Source organism: Chinchilla lanigera, unplaced genomic scaffold, assembly GCF_000276665.1.
Source record: "Chinchilla lanigera isolate Chin_1 unplaced genomic scaffold, ChiLan1.0 scaffold00079, whole genome shotgun sequence".
Taxonomy (NCBI): Eukaryota; Metazoa; Chordata; class Mammalia; order Rodentia; family Chinchillidae; genus Chinchilla; species Chinchilla lanigera.
The window spans coordinates 175872-199318 of NW_004955480.1; the positions used below are offsets into that span (position 1 = coordinate 175872).

At 44.4% G+C, this 23447-nt stretch overlaps 1 protein-coding gene across 1 annotated transcript in view; it reads left to right on the top strand.

Moving 5' to 3' along the window:
- Ccdc149 (coiled-coil domain containing 149) overlaps positions 1 to 23447 on the top strand; it is a 95757-nt gene that overhangs the window by 19258 nt on the left and 53052 nt on the right. The window contains exons 3-4 of the mRNA XM_013503308.1: positions 13015 to 13199; positions 14581 to 14619. Coding sequence (XP_013358762.1) covers positions 13015 to 13199; positions 14581 to 14619 — 224 coding nt within the window. The remainder of the gene's footprint in view (positions 1 to 13014; positions 13200 to 14580; positions 14620 to 23447) is intronic.

A 23447-nucleotide genomic window follows, 5' to 3' on the forward strand; every position in this document is an offset into this window, starting at 1 on the left:
GCCTGAAGATGGCAGGAAGAAAACAGGCACAAGGCAAATGAGGTGCAGGAACAAATTAGTGGTGTCCAGAAAAAATATGAGTAGGGTGTAGAGCCTCAGGTTTTGGCTGGGGACACCTTCATCCCATAGGCAGAAATTCAGGGCTCAAGCAGCCCTTCAACAGTGTCTCTGAGTTTCTCATCTAGACAAAATGACCATAATGATCACGACTGGTTGAAATCTTGGCAGATGGTGGTAAGAACTCTACTTACTTGCATAAAGTGGCGATGGATTTGCATGGCTGATTTCAAGATCTCCAGTCTGCAGATGCCTGCAGTTTGGGGAAGACTGGGATGGAACGCTCCTTGCTGTAGAGGGTCTGCACCTGACTGGAGTATCCGAGGGCAGATGTGGGGCTCTTCTCATGTTTGTCCCTTCAAGTGACTCTCCATCTCCTACGGGCTGGCCGACTTATGGGATGGCTCACTCTAGCTTGGGGTAACATTTTTCACAAAGTCAAGATCTGTTGACAAAACCTAGGAGTGGTGATTATTTTCTTCTTTGAATGACACAAAGAGTTCTTTGGATGACTGTGATGCTAAGATTGATATCTTTAGAATTTATCCAATGGTCCTTCTAGGTGCATTGTTTTGTGAAATCCGTTTGAGATGGGATGCTGTAGCAGAAAGGGCGCAGAACAGGCCTGGGTTCAGATGTAACAGTCACCACTTAAAAATGGCAAGATTTTGTTGTTGTTGTTATTCTTTTGAATCTTTCAGAGCCTTTGTTTCTTCATCTGTAATAGGAGGTGATAATGCCTTCCTGTTGGGGATGGTGCTGCAGACCAATGATTGATGTATGTGATATGCTAACCCATCTTTGGGCACGGAGGAGGCTCTAACAAGAGGGTAGTTATTCATATCTTCATCTGTAGATGACAACAGTGAAGCACGGAGTGGGTGAGTGGCTCCTTATGGCCTTTTTGGTGAGTGATGGCTGTGTAACCTACATGGCTTCACCCTAAATCCCAGGCGCCATGTTGCTTCTGCTAATGGTATCCATTAGTTGCTTCTCCATCTGTATCTCCTGAATTCACTCTTGTCAAAGGGAATCCCAGGAATCAGGACTAGTTCCCTCTTGTTGAAAGGCAGTCCAGGAATCAGGTCTAGTTTTGCACACCCCACCGCTTAGCATGCTCAGTGGCTCTGCTATAAAGCAGAAGCCTTATTACAGGTCTCCTCTGCCCTGTGGCAAAAGGGTGCTGAAGCTCATTAATAGTAGGGATTTAAAGTCTTATGATTTCTTTGAATAAATTTATTATTCTAAAAGGAAGTAAGCAGCAAGTCCATTATTCCATTCTGTGTCTTGCTGTGGTATGTTACAACTCATAGTTGGGAGTATGTGTGTGTTGGTGACATAGGCTGGTCATGATATCCAGTGTGTCCCATGCTCCCTGTAACCTGAATCAAAATGGAAGAGCCTCAGATGCATGGGGGAGTTTTAGAGCTCCGCTCTGAACGCAGGATCTGTGGAACAAACCAGAACCACACCCTCCCATTTCAGCACCTCAGCCTGGGGCAAGCTGAGATCACGCTCAAACAGAGACAGAGCACCGGTACCTAGGCAAGCAGTGATTTTAACAAAGATAGGCTATTTTTGGCAAAGGAGAAGGGTTTCCTGCCCATTTGTGTCCAGCAGTGAGAGCCAATCTTCTTCCCTTGTGTTCCTGCTTCATCTTTTATAGACCTGAAAAGAATAGAGATACACCCACTCAAGAGAGTAGTCTGAGTCGTGGGAAAAGAGGAAAGGAGAAATAAGAGGAATGGAAGGATTGAAATAGATACTCAGGCAAAGCTTCGTTATTCAAAACTTCAGTTAACCACGACTGTCAGTGAATTTCACATACCCCCCAGCTACTGCAGTTCACATTATAAACTCTTTCAATTACCTGAAATCTCACTTAACTTAAATTTCAGCACATCCCCTGGGGCATTGAAATAATCAAAGTTTGCCTGTCGAAAGTCATATTGGAGAGGGGAAAATGCAATGGTGAGGCTGCAAAAGATAGATCATAAAAAAAAAGTCATTTTAGAGAATGGCGTTAGAATCATTAGGCGATCAACTTGAAATTGCTGAAATGTTACCTAAAAATGACAGAGGCAGACACAGATTCAGGAAAGGGCTATGGAAATGCTCTACAGCTTGCACAACTGGAAAGCAGGTTATAGCCAGGGCAGAGAAGGCTGGTACCTGAGGCAGAAAGGAGTTAGTGTGGGTGGCCCAGATTGCTACAGGCTCAAGGACTTCAGCAAAACACATCAGCATGTGGCTGGTCCCATCTAGTGTTTTACTCTGGAAGCCCTGACACATCTGCAAAGCACATGTCTATCTCCAAGGCACGGTCCAGAATCCCCATGCAGGGTTGGTGGATTCCTCCAAGAATGAAGGTGGGAATGGACCATATGTTCATGTGATAGTAAAGAAGTGCTCATTTGAAGCAATGAAAATAAGGCTAAAATATAAACGGCAACTGATACTTCTGTTGGAGCTATCCTGCACCCTCTTCATATACACCACACTTGTGCATTTATAGCTTCCCTAAACATAACGGCAAGATGAGATTTAGAACTGTGGGCATAACAGTACAGTAATGGCTACATTACTGAAAATATGTGACTATATCCGTGTGCCTGAATCTGTATGTCTGTATACACAGTGATTTAAAAAAAACAAACTATAGTGAATGTTTAAATTAAAAAAACTTACTGCACATTGCCAGTAATCCCCCTCAAGACTCAAGAATACTTCCCCTAACTTTCAACACACTTATCCCATCATTCTTGGTAATATGATTTTTACTGAAGTAAGGTTTTACAAATTTTAAACATTAACTATATTGCTTGGTGTCACCCCTTGTATCTACGTATGTGTGTATTTAGTTTAGAGGGAATTGAAATTCATTTCTCTCCCCGTTATATACACGGCACCCTGATTTGTGCTTTTCAAAGGGACTGGGACCTGTGCTGGACGAGGCAGGGACTGGTCGTGGTCAGTCGGGAGATATCACGGGCGTGGAGATTATCCCAGCCATGCAGGCAGAGGTTCCGGGAATGGTGGGAAGCGGGACGCGGGGAAGGGGTGTGGTGTTGATTGGTGAGTGCTGTTCCCCGCAGCCGCCAGCTGCTTGGGGAGGCGAAGGTGTTACTCAAGGGGGCAGGTGGGCAGGTGCCAATGGTGCATCAGGCAGTCTCCGGTACCATAACACTTGCCCGAGGTAACCAGCTTGGAGAGAGAAAGGTTTGATTTTAGCTCAGTTTTGGAGGCTTCAGTGCTATTCCGTCCATCCTGTTGCTTGTGGGCCCATAGTGAGACAATATCATGGCCTGAGTGTGTGGCACAGCAAAGCTGCACCCTCGCGGCTGGGAAGCAAGAAAGGGAGGAGCCAGGTTCCACTTCCACTTCCAGGACACGCCTCTAACAACCTGAAGACACGCCCACCTGGCCACGCCCCTTAAAGGGGCCACAGCCTCCCAGTAGTGCCACTCCTAGGAACAACATGTAGCCTTCGTGGAATATTTCCTGTCCAAGCTATAGCACTAGGGGAGGAGGGACCTCTAGGAAAGAATGACTCTCATTGAGACATTTCTATGTTATTTATGGATAGGACTTGTGAGTTTGTCACACATGGCTGAGGAGAGCTAACCTGATGCAGTAAAAATCCCCAAGGACCCCTGTTATTGTTTAGTGGAAAGGGATACTTGGCTGAGACAGTCCCTTGACAATGCCCAGCCACCTCCATCTCCCAGCAGCAGTTATCTGGTCGTAAACCCATCCAAATAGTAATGTAGTATGTCAGATAGTCACTTAATTATTACGATCGTCCTTGTAGCAATTATGATTTGCTTTATTGCAGATAACAGGAAACGGTTAGATAATAGCCACTCACTGGCGAAAAGTGTGGCTCTGGGTTCTTAAGATGATGGGCACAAGGCTCCCTTCATGGTGTTCGTGTGTGGGCATAAATTAACATTGACAGATGAGTTATGAGCTCTGCTTTAAAAATGCCATTGAAATACAACTCAAAAGGAATCTGTTTTTGAGTGGATAATAAAAATATTTCATGATATCTAGTATACATGCCAGACACTGGGCATATTTTACTGAGTTTATTCCACTCGTTTGTCATTGATTTCCCAATCTACCTGGCTTTTTCCAGTGGGTGGATGGAGACCCAGCTAAGGCTGGAGGAGTCTCAGCAGGAGGTTTCCTGCATCGCCCCAGGTATATCTTTGTATGAGGCGCAGAGGTGCCAAGGTTAACCCACATAAAAGGATTGCTCCTTGTGTTGGTTTGGGGTTTATTGTGCAAGGTGAAACACTATAATACAGGACATATATTTTTAGAGATTATTTAAGATTATTTATAATAGCACCCAAGAATCATATACAAGAATGTGCAGGAAATCTGTCCACACACTATAGACCAGGAGTCCAGCTGAGGGCCTAGATCCCACAGAAATGTCCTGCATGAGTCCAGCTGAAGACTTAGTGATCATAACAATGCCTCCCACGAATCTACCTGGAGGCCCAGAGCCCATAACAATATCTCATGCAAGCCTGTTTCATGGATCTTCTGCAAAGACCCAAAGGTCAGTGGTGGAATCTGGGAAGTCTTTGCCAGCAGGATGAAGGATCTGTGCTAGCAGGCCGAGGGATCTGCACTGGAACCAGGGAGTGACACTCAGAAGAACCAGAACTCCCCCAAAAGTTACCACAGCCACCCTCAGCAACAGTGAGGTCCCAAGCTCCTCCAATGATTAAGATGGCCGAGCTCCCATCAGGGAAGCCAATGCAGCAAGTTTCTTCAGGAGACTGAGCTGTGCACCTTCTTCCCCTCCAGAGCCAGGAAGTGATGTTCAAAGTGAGTACCAAAGTGAACCAAAGCCATTCTCAGTGCCCACAAGGTCCCAAGCTCCTCAGAGGATGAAAACAGCCAAGTTCATCAGGAAAGCCAGCATGACGAGCTCCTCCAACAGAACCAACAGCCCCTACAGCTTCCACCAGCTCCAACAGGCTTTGTCTGCTCCCAACTGCCTTTTTTCTTCTCAAAGCCTTTCTTCTTCTTCAAGTCTGTCTCTTATGCTGCTGGCAACAGTCCCCAGGTGGGCCTCCCACACCCAGCACCACACTTACTCAATTCACCTGGGGATTATAAGTTGACCACCAGTTATCAATCCACTACACTCATCCACTACCACCATTTCTGCCTTTACACACAAACCATGAGAAAACTAGCAAGGCTGGGAGATGAGCTCAGTAGGATGGGTTGGTGAGGTGAGCATTTGTCAGCTTTTTATTCTCTCTGTCCATGCACCTGCGCTTGGGGAGTGGCACACTGGATCCAGTCTGTGCACAGTGAGGACATCAGACAGATGCCCCATCCTCACCCAGCAAAAGATGGCACATCACCTGCTGCAGGCCAGGCGGAGACACCTTGGGACCCACAGACAGATTGAAACAGGGCGGGTTCAGCCCACCCTGCTTCTGCTGGCAGCCTGTGTGGCTGGGTGCATTCCTGCTCAAAGTGTCCAGAGCTGTCTTGCTGCCACCTGTGTCAGTCTAGCCCCCTGTCCTGCCATTCCTATGCTGAAGTGTCAGCTCCTGTTGCTTGCCATGAAGGAACCCTGATAGACCAGGTGTGACTGAAATATGATGAATACTTAAATTATTTTTTTAAAATGCATGACAGTAAAAGACACACTGTCATGAACCCCCCTCAGGAAACTCCCCCTCACTTCCACACACTTACCCTATTATTCTTACCACTGTCTGAAGCAGTCTGGAAGTCTTCTTCTGTGAGTGTCTTTAGTCGCAGTGCTGTGGTTACTTTTATGTTTTGAATTGCTTCAAAAAAACATTCATTTTTCATAGTCACTTTGACTTTGGGAAAGGGACCAGAGGTCATACAGTGCCAGATCCGGAGAATAAGGTAGATAAGAACACACTGGGTGGGTTTACAAGCCTGTCTTTATGTTGGATACACACAGCAGCAGCAGTTGTTGTATTTTTGATCATACCTTGTAAAGACACGAAAGGACTTCCAGAACTGCTTCAGAAAGCAGCAAGAACAATGGAATAAAAGTGCCCAAAGCTTGGGGGAATATTTGGAGTGGGACTAATGACAATGTATGTTTTCCTGTAATAATTTTTAAACATTTAAACACTCTGTATTTTTCCATCACCCCTTGGACACAGATAATAGCCTGGTGCCACCACTTGCTGCCTTTGTGACGAAGGATAGGTGACCTCTCTGGCCTTCAGTGTCCTCATGTCTAAAACAGAGCTAATCTTGTGTCTTGTTTCTGGTGGCAGCCAGAGTGTCAGATGTGACATTTCTGGGAGAGTGTTTAGCAGTTTGGAAAATAGCAACATCCACCAAATAGTGGCTGCTGCTGCCATTGTAATCAAATGAAGGTCTTTTCATTATTTTTAATACTCCTAACAATGCCTGGCACACAGTAAACTTCAGGAAATAAGTTCTTTTCTCTTTTTCCTTTCTTGAAAACAAATTGAATCCCCCTTTTTCTGAGGCTGGAAGGAGAACAACAACAACAACAAAATCCTTGGTCCCTACTCCGCGTGCGCACTGGACCAGTGGAACTCCACCTTGACTGAACAGCAAAGGCGAAGATATAAAGAGAATAAACGTGTGTCTCTCGGCACCAAAGACTGACACTGGGGTGTTTTCCTGTGAATGGCCATGCTCAGCTCAGCCCTTCGGATGGGTTTGGGCAGCCCCGTAACCCACTTGACCACAATGTGACTGATCGCAACCGTCGTGGCTGACTTTGTGTGAGGATGTGGTTGCCTGGGTAGCACTCCATCTAACAGTGCTGTGTGAGACGAGGTGGTGACAGATTACATTAAGAAATAGCAAAGCCAGTGTGTCCTTTGTGGGCCCGATGCTCAGGTCAAACTGTGGGGGACATGGTGTGTCTGCTCCTGAGCCCTATGCCACAGTTGCTTTCTCCTTCCCCTGTAAATTAATGCCCCTCAGAATACTCCCCCTTGCTTCAAACACATCCTATTCTTCTTGACAGTTTCTGAAGCAGTACTGGAAGTCCTCTTTCCTGAGTCTCTTTAGCTGCACCGTCACGGCTGCCTTGATGTCCTGAATCGATCCAAAACATTCATCGTTCATGGGCATCTTGACTTTGGGAAAGAGCCAGAAGTCACTCAGTGCCAGATCCAGGGAATAAGGTGGATGAGGACACATTGTTATGAGCCTGCCTTTCTGTTGGGTGGCCTTTGGCAGCAGCTTTCACTGTATTTTTTTAATCACACCTTGTAAAGACACTCATGAAAGAGGACTTCCAGAGCTGCTTCAGAAAGTGGTAAGACTGATGGGATACATGTGTTCAGAGTGAGGGGGAGAATTAAAGGGGATTAATGGCACTGTGTACTTTACTATTCATTGAAATTTTTTTCTAATTCCTTTCATTAGTAGTAGATGTTTGTAATACATAATGAATGCATTCATCCTGGGGAGTTGATACAAGTAATACAGTTTTTAAAATTTCAACACCTGTATTTCTTGGGTGCCTCGTGTGTGCATATATGTACGCACATTCTCATTTTCTCATCCATTCCAGATGTGTGTGTACATGTCCACACATACACATATCTAGGCAGAGAGTGAGTGAGGAGAATTCACACATTATCTTCTTACCACACCAGCTATATACCATGCATTTTCCCGAGCACCGGTGATCTGCAATGAATAAAGCCTCTGCTGTCATGGAGAGGGAGATGCTGAAATAAACCTGTAATTAAACATATAGCACAAGGTTCAGCAGAGATACATGGTGTGAAATAAGATAAAGGGGCTGAGAGTCAGGGTGGTGGCTGAGAGGAGTGAACATCCTGAGAAGAAAACAGCAGAGACTTGAATGAAGCCAGGGAGCAAGCTGAGCTATGCAAACAGAGCGGATGCCGTGCCAAAGCCCTGGGTGGGACTCATGACTTCCTCTGAGCTATTGAGTGTCCTCTGGGAGTGCCTTGCTGCAAATGTGGTTTTATGAGGGAGCAGCAGTCAAACTGCTGATCGTTAATTTAATACCACTGTAGAACTGTAAAAAGAGCTCAGGATGTGTGGTGGGGAGTTCTGGTTTGAGCTGACAGGTGTGAGTAATAAGACCCAAGAAAGACACCTCTCTGGACCCTAGCTACTTTTCCTGTAAAATGGGAAAACCAGTTCTCGTCCCAGCTGGCTTAGAGTATGACCATCAGATGAGATGGTGAAGCAGTTTGTTCACTTGTAAGGCTTGGAAAACAATGTGTTTAACTTTCGTGAAAGTTTGCTCGCATGCTAACATAACACAGCAGGCCTCCTGCAGGCTCCCGGCAGCCTCTGCGGGGCGGACGGGGCAGGAACTGAGGGACAAGAGCTGTGTGTCTATCCCGAAGAATGTGCAGATTACTTCCATAATCTCTGTTCTGCTACCTTGGGCACCTCCTGTCTCTACGCATTTCCCACACAATCCCCTCCAAGCTGTCCTCCTGCTCCGCCCATCCCAGCCTCGCCATGCTTGTTCCACGCTGGCACTGCATATTTGTTGAACGCATGAAGAAATGTGCAGGGTGGCTTATTAGAGAAGAGTCATTTTCAAACTTTGACAGTGCAGCCCCAATAAATGTGTGAATATAGGCCTGTGTGTGCCGTGTCCTGCGCACACACTCAAGGATTCGCAAATAGTCCCAGTATACCCTTACTGCACAGCCTGCATTCTGAGCGTTTCTGTTCTGTCTTGTATCTTTTTTATTTTTAAAGAAAATGAGAGCTACAAGGGAATTGATTTCACTACCCCGACTAATGTATCATGACCTGCAATTTAAAAACGTGGTTACAGAATAATCTGGCAGAGAGAAACCTTGTTCTTTGCAATTGGGTGAGCTACTTGAAGGATCTGCAGAATTTATCTGATTCCCAGTGCTGATGCTGAGAGACTGAGACCATAGAAGGCGAAGGGAACTGGCAGCTAAGCATTATGGGACTTGAAGGGTGGCTACATTTAATGTGTGTTTAGTTTATCATGGCCTAGGTGAGGACGTAGAAATCTAATGAAGGCTCAGGGGTTTAAGCTGTTAATGTTTGAGAAAGGTTTGAATTTAGTCTCTTACCTCATTGAAACTGTCGAGATTTGCAAGGGTCACCTTCAAGTAAATGCCAAAATCCTGGGCTCCAGGTGTACTCCAGATGCGGGAGCCTTGGGAGTCTGGAGGAAGCGTGAGGACACTATTAGGTCCCCTCCTGTGCCCTACAGTAGCTGTGCTGAAACATTCTGGCTTTTCTGGGGCTCGTGCATGGCTGTCCACACCCTGGGATGAAGGTCCAGAGCACCCTCACATTAGCACAGGTCACTAACCAGATGGGAAAACAGGTTCAGGGTTCAGACAGCAAATGAAATTTTGTTATCCAGAGACCAGCTTTTTTTCTTTCTGAAATCTAACAGGACCATTTATCCCTTTGGGGTCAGTGCCCAACTCACAGAATGACCCAGGAGGTGTTTGTTGAGTGACTCATTCAGTCCAACCACAGCTTACAGAAATCTCTCATCAAGCTCAGACAGTTTTAAGTGCAAGGTCATGAGTTCCATTCTCAGTACCAACAAACAAACAAACAAACAAAGACAAAAAAAGCTCAAACAGTTTTGAGAAACTCTCTAGATTCTTTCTGAGGCCCTTTAAATTTTACCCTATGTCTCATAAGTAGATAAAAATCTTACTTTTTCTACAAGTGGTTCCTCACAGGAAGCACTTGTGGATTCTGATATTTCCTTTCCATTTTTCTTTAGGCTTTGCAACTGAGGAAGAGGAAATAGCCCTCTAGTTTTAGAGAAGGTTGAGTCCATCAATAAAGCCTTATTACTCATTTGCTTTAGGTCCAGAAAAGTAGCCACATGGTAAAATTCCCTTTCTTGGTTTCCATGTATCAGCTAGATATAGTAACCAATACCATGAATGTTCTGATTTTGGGGAGTGTGTATCTAGAACCAGGATTCCTCAGGCTTGGCTTTGTAAAGATCTGGGTTCAATTCTGGCTCTCCCAGTGCTTTGGCATATTACATAAATGCTTTTTGTCTAGCCTGACTTCCTTATTTATAAATATCAATGGTAATGACTCTTAACATCATAGTGTTGTCATGGGGATTAAAGGAAGCCATACATGTAAAGCAGTTGGCATGAAACATTGCTTTTTATTGTTAATAGTAATAGATTGTGATGACAGTGACCCTTTCATTTGTTAGGGTGATATAGCACAGGCACAAGCCAGGGACAAGTGTGATCTCTAACAGCCCTACTCCTCACACTGTTCATATGAATGTATTAGTCAGTGAGGGCCAAGTTATGTGTCAGTAACAAACAACCCTCAAATCTCAGCACCTTAACACTGCAGTCTTTTATTTCTGGACCATGCAGTGCTTTCTGTGGATCTAAGTAACTTGCTGTCCTCTCTGTTAGCTTTGTACTCAGCTCCACTTCAGGCTGTTTTATGAATGAAGTTTTAGCCTAAGCTTTGTCCTGCTGATAAAAATAAATGACACGGAATAAAAGTTTTTACAGTCTGCTGTAGACCATAGCACAAAGGAGAGTCCAGCATGGTTACTAAAGATCATCCTTTTCTTGGTACAGCTCCAGCTTCATATTCTAGATCAGTGATCTGAATCTATGGCATGCATGCCACAGCCAGCTGTTTATCATCCAAAGCTCGAAAAGGTTCGCCATCATTGTTCTAGACAGACTATCTTTGTGTTCTTACCTTTTGATAGTGCTTACAATTGTCCCACCCTCAGATAACAGAACCGTGGAGCTCTGCTCTTCACCGTGGGGCCAATGGGGCTTAGAGGCCCCTGGGCCTGTTTTCCACCAGGTCCCATAGACCCAGAAGCATTGCTTTATGCAACGCCCCCCGTCGACAGCTTCCAAGTCCTACCTCAGTTGTGCCCCAGGAGGACACCTTAGGAGAAAGATGGCCACACAGATTGTCAACCAAGGCCAGAGAGCTCAACTTCCCACTTTGCCAGTAAGAGGTGGACCTTGTCTGTCATCTCCACTGGACCAGATATTCCGTCACTGCTTCCCTACTGCAGCTTACATCTCCCTACAATTGGGATTTTCCTCCCCAAAGTCAAAGACATGCAGTGTCTTCATGTCCTCAAGTTTGAATCTGATAAATTGAAGGAACAAAGGTGGCTGTCTTTGTGGCACCAGTCCTCATAGCACTGACAACCAAGGCTGCTGATTGCAGAGAAAGGACAGGCGGCACAAGGGCAGATCTGTTAAATTGTGTGTAAATGGTCTTTTTCCTGTGAAATCTCAATACATCCCCGAGGACATTACAGTCAGATTTGGAGCCACTCACTGCTGATATTTACTCGTTCAGGATTTTACTCGTGAGAAGCCACTGCAGCACCAGAACCATTTCGCCTCCATGAAGACAATGTCAAAGTCTCCAAATCCAGGATGTTTTAAGGCAGGATTCCAACCTCATTACTGCCAGGAATAAAATTCATCCAAGGTGAAGCGTCCTCTCTTAGAACTCAAATCCGTCTCAGAATAGCTTTTCTTTCCCCTTTGTTTTTGAAGCTAAGCAATTACTTTTTTTTTTAAAGAAAAAAATTGTGCTAATGCACAAAACGCTTTTTTTCCCCTTTCATTTATTTGAAATTGAATTTAAAAAGTCAGTTCTGAGCGAGCACTATATATGAATAATGCTTTGTGTCCATAAAAGCCCATTGACTCAAATGGTATGGGAGAGCTGATTCTCCGTCTGCTTTGTGGGAGCGTCCATAATGACAAAGTACTCGTGTCACAGTGTATAATGAAACTATAAATTGTTTTCATGAATGCTCTGAATTTGGTCTTTTACGGGGCAAATTCAAAAGGTATTTAGTGCCACATTTCACATATGTGAATAACACCAGCTGGTGCAATATATCCAGTAACAGTAGAGAGTCTTCACTGGGCTCACCCTGGCCAGTGTGGTGGATGACTGTCACACTCGGGTATTTCATGGTGCAGGCAGCGAGCAGAAGAAATGAAGAAGGGCAGAAGCGATGAAGAAATCCCATCACTTGGAAGCAAGAGTTCCAGTATGATGTGCGATTGTTTGGGGATAACTGTGGTTAAATACGTGGCTCCTGGCCAATGGGTGCCTGCATCTGAGTGGCAGAAGAAGTTGTACAGATCAGGGCCATGCTAGGGAGCAGATCTGCAAGTGGGAGAGCGTCTCCGGGGTTGTGTGGGCAGGGACAATCTAGTGCTGTGAGTTATGGTTCAATTAAACTATTTTAATTACATTTTAGGTATGTTTTATTATAGAAGGCGTATGGATTTATCCCTGAAAAATTAGAAAATACAGAAAAACAAAGCAAAATACAAAAACTTGGGTTTTTAAACTGGGATTAGTGACTCACTCCTGTAATCCCAGAATTCAGGAAGCTGAGACTGGAAGATTGCAAGTTTAAGACCAGCCTGGGTGACACAGTGAGTCCAGTCTAGCTTGAAATACATAGTGAAATCTTGTCTCAAAACCAACAACAGAAAAATAAAAATAAAAACTTGGGCAACTAATTGAACATGAAGAGATCATGATGAGCAATTTTTCACAAAATTCTTATCAAATATCTTTATGTATATCACTTTGTAGAATAAAATTTTACATAATCCAACCTGGATATAAACACTCTTTTTAAACAACACTGGGGCTTAGGTATTTATTTGCCTATGTAGTTTTTAAGAATACACTGCTTTTGAAGTTACTGCCAATTAAGTTATTTTCTCTGTCCCATCTATGGAAATTCCTGGATGTCTAAGATTTGGGTTCTGTTTTGAGGGTACCCCATGTCAGGCACTGTAGTAGCCTTTATGTATCTCACCAGCAAATGTCCCTGGGGATGAGAGTCCTAAGAATGCAAGGGGCGGGTGGGTCAGGGCAGCATGCCTTAAACAGAGCCCTGTGGCCTCTCCTGAGCAGGGGCGGATGTGTTTGCCCCACAGTACCTGGTCTGCAAGAGGAAGCTGGAGAGTAAGAAGGAAGCGCTGCTCATCCTGTCCAAGGAGCTGGACACCTGCCAGCAGGAGCGGGACCAGTTCAAGCTCATGGCTAATCAGCTGCGCGAACGCCACCAGTCGCTGAAGAAGAAGTACCGCGAGCTGATCGTAAGTGCAGTGCCACGGTGATTCCCTGTGCCCTTTGTGAAGGCAGGGAGAGGGGGATTTCACAGCTCATTCCTTCAAAAAGGATTGCGTTCAAGTGGTACAAACGTGGAAAAGTTAAGAAGCGAAGGTCTCCACCCTGTGTCCTCCACAACCCAGCCCCGCTCCCAGGGGACGCCAGTAGCTTGCAGATGGCTTGCAGCGCCTGTGAACATACACACATGGTCTGTGTCTCCGTGTGGCAGCTTCCTTATCAGTGCATTGATGTGGACTTTTAAAAAATGATTTTAAAAGAGGATCATATTTTAAAATCTACATGAATACAGAGGCCCCTAACTACACTTGGCTATTTAAAATTTAAATTCAGCTACTCAGTCTCACTTGTCACACATGAACTCTGAGGCTGCAGGTGGCTGCTGCCCTAGGAGTTGACATAGGACATTTCGCTCACCGCAGAGTGTTCTTCTGGGCAGCATTGTGTTGCATTATTTTAAAAGATGTTCTTTTTGCTCATCACTGTGTTCGGACAGCTTTCCAGGTCACACACGCAGACTTAATACATTCTGAGGCATCTGGTGCCCATAATGTTTATAACCTTTTCCTTTTGAAGGGCCTTTTGATTGTCCCTATGTTTTCATACGGCAAGATGTTTATCCTGAAGCGAAGGACACCAATAGCACAGCGCTCTTTTGTACTTTGCTTTGTTCTTCTTGGATGTAGTCTCTTTTTTAAGTGCACATGGTGTCACTAGTGTCTCACCATCGTGCCTGGGTCACTGCCCTGCTCTGGAGTAGAAATAGAATAGAAAAGTTTTTTGAGTTAACATAGATTCATGTGTAGGTAGCATCCATAAGAGTGTGCTTGCATATTCACCTAAGGAATTTGTACTCCCAGATGGCACCAAAGGGAGAGGAAGTCAGCCTTCTAAAAAGCCCAATAGAACTGAAAGTTGTCAGTTAATTTTCTTTTATTTTGAGCAAATTCTATCACCCTCCCCACTATTCTGCCCATAGAGAATACCAGTCACTGTTCCTTTGGTTCTATTTAAAAGAACTCAAGCCAAATGAAATATTATGTCAGTTCATGATCTGCTCAAAACTCACTTTGATAAATCTAGAGGTTTTTTTAGCTCACATAGTTTTAGAAAATATAGAAGATTGATCCTAGTTCAAGCTGATTTCCTAGAGGCTTTTCTAAAATAATTCTGGTTCAGTTTATAGTTAATTTCTTTTAAAAGTGTAGCTGAGTTTCGTTGTGCAGGTTACTAGTTGCCTGGAGATGGGGGTGGGTCTGAATTCAGGTTCATAATTTGGTTCTATTGCAGGAGTCCATGCACATTAGATATTTTTTAAAAAAGTAAAGCATAATATTTGTTTCTTTGTAGGATGGAGATCCATCACTTCCCCCTGAAAAGAGGAAACAGGTAAGACTCACTCTGGATGTTTGATGACTCCAGATTATGATTATTTTTGCCTTCCTACAGCTGGAAGAAGTGAGGAATCACTAAACATATGGAGTAAACTTCTTTTTACTTCCCAGAATCCTCTGTGTTTCCAGCAGGAGTGGGTGGCAGAGACTGTGAGGAAGGCTCAGGAATTGGGAGCAGGAACCCAGGTAGCCTACCAGGGTACTGGCAGGCACCCAAGTGGCTGGAGCCCTTCACTCACTGGGAGTTCTAGGGAAGCTGAGCACGTTAGTTACTGTTTGGTAGGTGCGTACTGCCCTGCCTTTACATTCCTGCACTGCAGACTTTGGAAGCTGTTTCCATCAAAGCTCACAAGCCATTTATTTTTTTCTCTAATGATACCAATAGTACTTATTGACTAATTTACTTTCTCACTTCCTTATATGTACATGTGCATCTATCCCTGGACTTCTGGATCTGTGCCATGGAGCTTCCCATATAGTTCTGTGGTTGTACCATATTTATTCTAACTGCTTCTGCTTTACAATTCTGTGTGTGTGTGTGTGTGTGTGTGTGTGTGTGTGTGTGTGTGTGGTGTTGTGGTATTGAGAATCACAACCCTTTTTTCTTCCTCCCTCAGTCTCCCTTCTCCTCCCTCTGTCCCTCCTTCCCTTCCTTCCTAGGATCTGGCTAAGTTGTCCAATTGGCTTGGAACTTATGATCCTCTTGCCTCAGCCCCCCAAGGAGCTGGAGTTACAGGTGCGCACCAGTGTACCTGGCACTTCACAGTACTTTTAATACCTGGTTGAGTTAGTCTCTTCCCCTTTGCTCTTTTTTTAGATACTTTTTTGCTTGTCACTTTTTCCAGATAAAGAAAGAAACATCCAGATGAGAAACATTTTACTAAGTCTTTCTCTGATCTCGCACACAAGTCCCATTGGGATTTTGTTAAATTTATTTCATTAAGTTGATAAAAGTGAGCATCTAAATTTGTTAGATGGTGAAAGAGCATCTGAATCTGTTAAATTTGTTTTGATGTTTGATGGTGATGAACAGCAAATTTGTTAAATTTGTTACTGTATAGATGAATTGAGTATATATATGAAAGGGTGCTCTTTTTCCAAAGGTGCCTTTGTGGACTTTCCTCAACTTCACAGTTATTCCATATTCTGACATACCCTGATTTATACATTTTCATGTGCTGTAGAGGAGCCCAGGTGGTGGTCATGTTAATGGTGGTTGATTCACAAGCCAAACTGGATGAGAACTGAATCAAATTTCTCTAGAAAGTCAACATTGAACCTAACTATTGCATTTGATTTGATTCACTATCAGTCTGGTTAGCAACCATAATCATAGAAAGAATTAAGTTCATGAACCAATTACAAGCAAGGACACAGGAATTATCTGTACACTCACAGCTGTAATGCTTACCCAACACCCTGGGTTCCCCGATGATGTCGGTGATGTCCTGCTCATTGATGATATACCGGGCACCGCAGGTAATATGTGTGGATTAGTTTCATTGAGACTTTTGGTGCTGGTGCACAGTGTGCCTCACACACACACACACACACACACACACACACACACACACACACACATGACTTGTATCTGTAAACAGCAGTTCCGTCCCACGATCACCTCTGCAGTCACAGAAGGCTGCTTGCTTCCATATTCCTTCCTGGTTTATGCGATTAGCTTATAATGTTCCACTTTTGATCTAAAGTCTAATTTTTCTATGGAGCTAATTGATGTTTTTTTCTAAACAAAATTACATGAAAATTTATCATTACTGTTTAAAAACTAGAATCCTTCCTCTTGAATTGCGGGGTGTTTTTGACGGTTATAAGCAGTCGTTTTTGCTGCGATGTTAGAGTTTGTTAGTATTCATGAAGGAGTTTTACAGTTTTAAGTGAATTCACGTTCTGCGACTTTATAATAAAAAATTTACATCGACTGAGGAGAATCTGATGAATTCCACTAAGTCTGCCAAGCGGCGTTGTTACAGTTCTGCAAATTCAAGTTCAAGGGCCTCAACATTGGTGATGTAGCTTTTAATGCAGCGTTTAGTCTCTGTCCCTTTAGGATTCAGTATGGTGGTGGGAGCTGGGCCTGTGCAGCCTTCCTGCCTCAGTTGGAATCACTGAATCAGTGGAGGAGATAGGGTGTCTGGGGACACAGGTGACTGACATCCTAAGCTGTGTGACCAATAAAGGAACCCACTACCTTGCAGAACCAGAGGTCCCAGCTAGTGCGGGATTAGGGGCTGTGTGGTCAGTGGTCCCAGGAAGTTCCCATGTACTTACTCTCTCTGCTGTCACGCTTAGCAAATAAAAATACCGGGCACTCAGGTAAACTTGGGCTTCAGATAGCCAGTGAATACTCTGTTAATATAGGAGTGTGTCCTGTGCAATGTTGGGGTCATACTTACACTAAAATATTCTCCACTGTTTATCTGAATTCAAATTCACCTGGGCGTCCTGTATTTCATCTGGCAGCTCTACCATTGTGCCAGCTGTCATGTCAGCTTTCTCTTGTGCTTAGTATCAGCCTCTGTCTATGGCTGATTCCTCTATACCGGGAGATGAAAATACCAGCCCTGACGTATGCGTTCTTTCCTCCAGCTGGTTGGCCAGTGTGGGAATATGCCTATTCCTAGTCTAAGGACCTTTAGAGGAGAGTACTCATGCCAGTTGGCTGAGATTGGTCATCTTGCATGGAAAGGCTGTTAGGGGTTAGCAGTGACACCTTCTAGACTAACTGTATGGCTTTGAGAGATCTCCTCTAGGTGTCCAAATCTCAGCTTTCCTATCCACAAAATGGGAATAAACATGGTACCCATGGCAAAGAGAGAACATAAGGAACGTGTAAAGATCCTTTCAGTTGCACTTGGAGCTCGAAGTAGGTTGGGGCATGGAGCAGATTTGTGGTTCACAGGAGCACAGGGATTGGTTAAGCTGCCCTCATGGGAGCAGAAACACAGGTGACCTCAGGGGTGAGCAGAGCAGGGCCCAGCTGCCCCTAGTCTCTGTTCTCTGCTCAGCTCTCTCCGTGCTCATCGTAGGTTCTTTTAGTGACCCCCTTTGTCCTCAGATCACCGAGGTGGCGGCCAACCCTCCTGAAGCCCTAGACCCTGCACAGTGGCCACTCGGAAAAGCCTGACCCCCAGGGCCTTGGGGTGGATTCCCACAGCCAGGGTCAGGCCAGGCCACATCAGGGCCCGGAAGGCTTTGCTGGGCTTCCTGTAGATATAGGTGGCTCCTGCTATTGCCTTGTGAAGAGATACAGGGCAGACAGTGCCACAAACATCCTTGTCGAACATGCTTGCTTAAGATGGCTCCAGAATGATCAATAATACAGCCAACTTCCTTTTTCTTATTTTTTTGGCAGGACTGGGAATTGAACCCAAGGCCTTTTCACTAGGCTATATCGTAGGCCATTTTTTTTTTTTTTTTTAATTTTTCATTTCAAGACAGGGTCTTGCCAAATTGTGAAATTGTCCAGGCTGGGCTCCAGCCTGCTATCCTCCTGCCTCAGATTCCCAGGAGCGCTGGGATTACAGGCGTGTGCCAGCAGGCCCAGTTCCACAGCCAGTGGTATTGAGTTCAAGTTTACCATGAGCTTTGCAGTGGTGGTCTTATTCACTTCCCATCCAGACACATGAAGTGGGTCCTGGTGTTATCAGGGTCATTTGTTTAGCGGTAGTAGGGGCTTAGGGAAGGCGAGGGAGTTGCCCACAGGAGGCTGAATAGGTAACTGCTGCTGCAGTCCAGCTTGAGACCCTGCAGCCCTCTTGACTCAGGAGTCCTTAGCGTGCACCCTATGTGTGTTCAATGCCATTTTCCACTGCTGGGGATAGAATCCTGGGCCTCACACATGTTAGGCAAGTTCTCTATCACTCAGCTACATCCCCAGCACTTTTAAAATTAATTTATATTAATTTTTTTGTTTTTTTTTGTTTTAATTTATATTAATTCATTAATTTGATTTTTCAAGGTCTTGTTACATTTTCCAGGCTGGCTTTGAACTTTTGCATTTTCCTTCCTCAGCCTCCCGAGCAACTGGGGTTGTGGATGTGTGCTACCATGCCTGCTTCTTGTGCTCATTTAGACAAGAGGGACGCAGGGGTGAAAAGAGTCTGACCAGAACCCCTGACCTAACTGAAGTGGTACTGTAGTTAAGGTGACCGCCCCAGCTCTGCCAGGACTCTCTCATTTATACCTCTTATTTTGGCATCAAATTTTATTAGTGCACCTTTCACTTGCCAAGGCATCTCGGTTCAGATGATCGATAATACAGTCATCTTATTTCTGGTAGGGGTGCCATAAATAGACAGTCAACAATATCATTAAAATATATAGGATGTAAAATGGTATTCAGTGCAAATGCAGGCCAAGGTTAGGGAGGGAATTCTGGCTAAGTAGAGGGAAAAACGTCTTGATAAAGACTAGGGGAACACAGTTCTAGAATTAGACGAAAAGAAGACTCTTGTCCCTTTAGAATATTTTAAAGTTTTCTTGCTCCTAGCTCATCCTTAGTTGGGGTGTGTGATGGGTTTTTGGTGTAACGCTGCCCTCTTTATTAGCCCAGTGTGGGAAGGAAATGTGGCACTGACATTTAGGGGCCGATGACCATGCAGCTTTCCATTCAGCAGCTTTGGGGTGCATTTGTGGGGGGAGTAGGAGAAAGGAGAGGACGCCCAGGCAGTTCCGAAACTGCTTCATCAGCTAGAAGGGAGTGGCAGCACACATCCTCCCTGAGTCTCCTACAGAATCTGCCGTGTTGATCCTGGGGCAAAACAGCAGATGAAGTATTTCCCTCTTCCACTGCAGAGCTAGCACACATTGTATAAGTGGAAGGCAGGGGACCACGAGCCTCTGCCAGGTTAGCAGACGTGACTCAGAGGTCACAAGGTGTGTGGACTGGAAGCCACTGAACATCTCACGGCCTATTGTCCTTGAAACTCTGTTTTTTAGCTGAGAAGGTGAAATTCTGTGACCTCCTCGCTGGGTTCTTCTCTATTTGATTCTCCACTTGGAAGGGCAGATTGCCCATTTCTGGTTGCAGTGCCACTGTCTTTCAGTCACATTTCTCTGATGGGTGCGTCTTATGTTCTCGTGAATCAGAGACGGCTGTGAAAATGGCTGAAAGCGATGGTCCACATGCTCGTCCACAAGAAGTCTGCGTACCACTCACTCATGGAGCCACAGATGCTCTGCAGCCATCTGAGGATCCTTGGCCTTTCAAGGGCTGCATTTAGGACCTCCAAGTGTACAGATATTAAACAGCGCCCCATCCTGAGGCTTTGGAGTGCTTTGTGCTTTTCGGAGACCATGTAAATATGCATGCGTGATGCCTGTAATCTCCCTGCTCTCTTCTGAGGTCACAGAAGCAGGTTGGTCTTTCATAAAGCTGCCAGACAGTAAACAGGAACGGCTGAGATTCTGGAGTCCAGTTAATTGCATGGATTCAAATTTAACCCTTCCACTATTGGCTGGGTGATCTTGCGCAGTCTGTGTAACCTCTCTGAACTTCAATTTCCTTCTCATCGAAGTGGATATAACAATGAGAGTTATTCGCAATGTCCTTCGAGGAATTAGTGTGGTAATGTCATTTCCTGATAGGTGGTGAGTGTTTGATGGATGTTGCCTAATTTACATTTTTCCTGCGGCTTATTCAAGGCCACCAAGCAGCTAAATAGAGTAGGACTTGAATCCAGATCCACTGCCTGTAGGTGGTGTTCTAAATCAGGCTTTTGGGTCTGTCTTTGGATCACTCACTGTTTGGGCAGGGAGGAACCATGGCTAGCAATCAGTCAGCCCCGTTTGGAAGTCCAAGGATTAATGCCTCATTTAGAGCTTTCTCTTTAGGCATGGTGAAGAGTCGGAAGCTGAGCTAGGGACTTACATTAGCCAGTCCTCTTTCCTGTGGCCAGAACAATTTTCCTGCTTTCAAAAAATCACCCCCTTTCAGAACAGACTGGAACTTTTCTCTTTGTAGTTTGAGAGACACAGTTGTCGAGGCTTTCTTTGGGAGCTTGGAATCCTTTTTAAAACAATTCAATTTCCAATGGCAAATCATCCGTTAAAGAAGCTGTGAAGAAATCGTGACAACAGTGATGGCACTAATAGCTTCTCCTGGGACACTGAAATGGGAACGTCGGCGGCTTGTTCCTCCAGGCAGAACTGTACACAGCGCGCTGCTTCACACCGCAGCGAGAGATCACCGAGGAATCTCACACGACCCTTTAAATATTTTTCTTTTGCTAAACAAGCAGTTCCTCCAAAGGAGACAAGGGGAATTTAAGTGATCTTGGGTTAATCTTCTTATGAGATGGGGTTCTTTCAGGTCACAGAGGCACATTTCCGCCCTGTACACTTCTCCTTGAACAAACAGTTATACATATTTGAAGCTCTTTGTCTTTGCCTGTTTTGATTTCCAGCAGTCATACCACGGGAGATGTCTCTCTGGGTCCAGGAGGGAGTCGTTGCTTTCTTGCCTCTAAAAAGCAATGGCTTATTTATATGGTGACAAGTGCAAGATGACAACTCTGGAGAAAACAGAGTGTAGAGTGGCCCTGTGTGGGATGGGAGGGAGCCTTTCATTGCAGTAGAAAAGCTCCTTGGTCAAGCTTATTTGAGTCCCCTGTGGCTGCAAATCAGAGTGACTTTGTACACACGTCCGGGTTTGATGCTCAGAACCTAAAACTTCCTTCAAAGACCTGAAGTGCTTTGAGATGTTTCTTTTCATAACACTTGAACAGCATGACTTAACTGCTATGCTGGGGAAGCTAGGAAAAAATCCGAGGGCCAGCTGCCCGTGGGATGTGCCGTGCCACGTCCCCAGCGCAGCAGCCTCATCCTTAGCACTAAGGCTCCCTTGCTGCAAGCCCTTTGAATCCTTGCAACAGTTTTGCAAAGAAATGGGGAGCATCTCCCAATTTGTAGGTGAGTAAATTTAGGTTTGAGGAGTCTAGAGTACTTGGAAGCTATATTTAAGGAGCCCTTAAGGGGCAGAAGCAAAAGCAGAATGGGCAGGATTAAGCAAACATATATTTAAATAGCAGCCTCCCAAGCCCATTCACCAGGGTTGGTCTATGAGACCGGGAAACATTCATTCATTCGCAAACATGTTCTGAGATTAACAGGAGGGAGTAGGCCGCTGGAGATTACTCCTTTAACCCAAGACCAGGTGCAGAATAAACTTTAGGGTAGTGGTTTTTTGTAAATAAGGGAGCTGTCAGCAGTAGAGGTCATTGCTTTGGCAGTTGCTATGAACAGGGGGTCCTTGCTAAGCAAAGCAAGTTTTACTCTATTACTGTTTGCAAAGGACCGAAGCAGCCGAGTAGAAATTGCAATTAAGTTTGCTATCAATCACACCTCTCAAGAATGCTTCGTGTTTCATCAAACTTTTTAAAAAATGTATTCTTGCTTTATCTAGTACTTTCCCCTATGAAAGAGGTGGATTTAAGGCATCTGGTAGAAGAAACGTTTTAACACCATGTGTTGGAGCAGCATTTTCTAAATCTTGCCTCTGTTTCTTCCCCTCTCCCTCTTTTTCCTTACGCTTCCCAAGGAAGTGCCTAAGTCAGGCATTGGCTTGTCTGTCTGTCTGTCTCATTTTGCTTTCCTTTCATTTGAGTTCCTATTCTGATTTATAAGTCTGCAAATTGAGAGGAATATTACAGGACTCTGCAGTGCACATTATTTTTATATTATGATGTAGACTATTTCACGGCGAGATTGCTAAAATAATATATGTTTAATAAAATCCAAAGATTTGGAGTGACTTGAGGGATTGTTCTTAGAATAGTAGCCCTTTCCTGCCATTGGTCTGAAATATTTAAGGATTAGGGTGAGAACATGTGGCTTGTCTTTCTAACTCCTCTTTCCAGTGTGTGTAGTAGTATAAGGTTAGGAGCTGTATCTCTTCCTTCTGGTTTTTTCCTCTGGTTTTCTCTGTAGGGAGGTAAAGTCTTTCCTCTGCCTTCTTAGGTTTGGTGAGGGGTGGGATATACAAATTTATATAACAAAAAAACAGATTAACAAAAAGGAAACACATACAATTTTATTAATATTCATCAGAATTTGCAATTGAAATTTTGCAAAAAAGAAATGAAATTCAGAGAAGCAGTCAGACTCAGAGCTTATATACTGTTTTAACAAAGGGGAGGGAATTTGGATGTTGAGGGATGATTAATTGTGGGAAAATGACTAAAAATGTATTGGAAAAATGATGAAAGGCAAGAGTTGTTTCAGGAAGATTTGCTTATGAATACTTGTCTTAGTGTGACTCTTTCTCAGGTGAGGAATTGCTCTCCTCTTCCTGGTACTGGAGAGGTAGATGACTTTATAAAGGGAAATTTATGCCTTGCTTTTAGGCAGGAAAGGGAGTACAGAGAACTCTTCCTGGGTCTGTCAGTTCTCTGTTGCTTTCACCTCCAAGTAATCTTTATGACAAAGTGGCACAATTTGGAGTGGCACCTGATCCCCCTTCTATCTATCTTTCATTTATAAGAGTAGGCATATGCATAGTATTTAGTGCATCCCTTTCTCCCCATCTAAAAGATTTAAGGCTTTTTCATACAGCCAGTGTCCTGAAATTCTTCCTTGTGAACCAGTGTTGGTTGCATGATCTTTGAAAATAGAAATCCTCACAGTGATGATCACCACCAGATGACACATAATTATATTTTAAAATCTCCTATCAGTTCTTATCAGTGTAAAAATCCTGTTGCATCTGTAATGTAAACTGCTCTGACACTTCATGGCCTTGGTAGGGGAATTAAAAGAGTGATAGATGCAAGAGCTAGAGTCAAGGATGCAATAGGACTTGAAGATGGG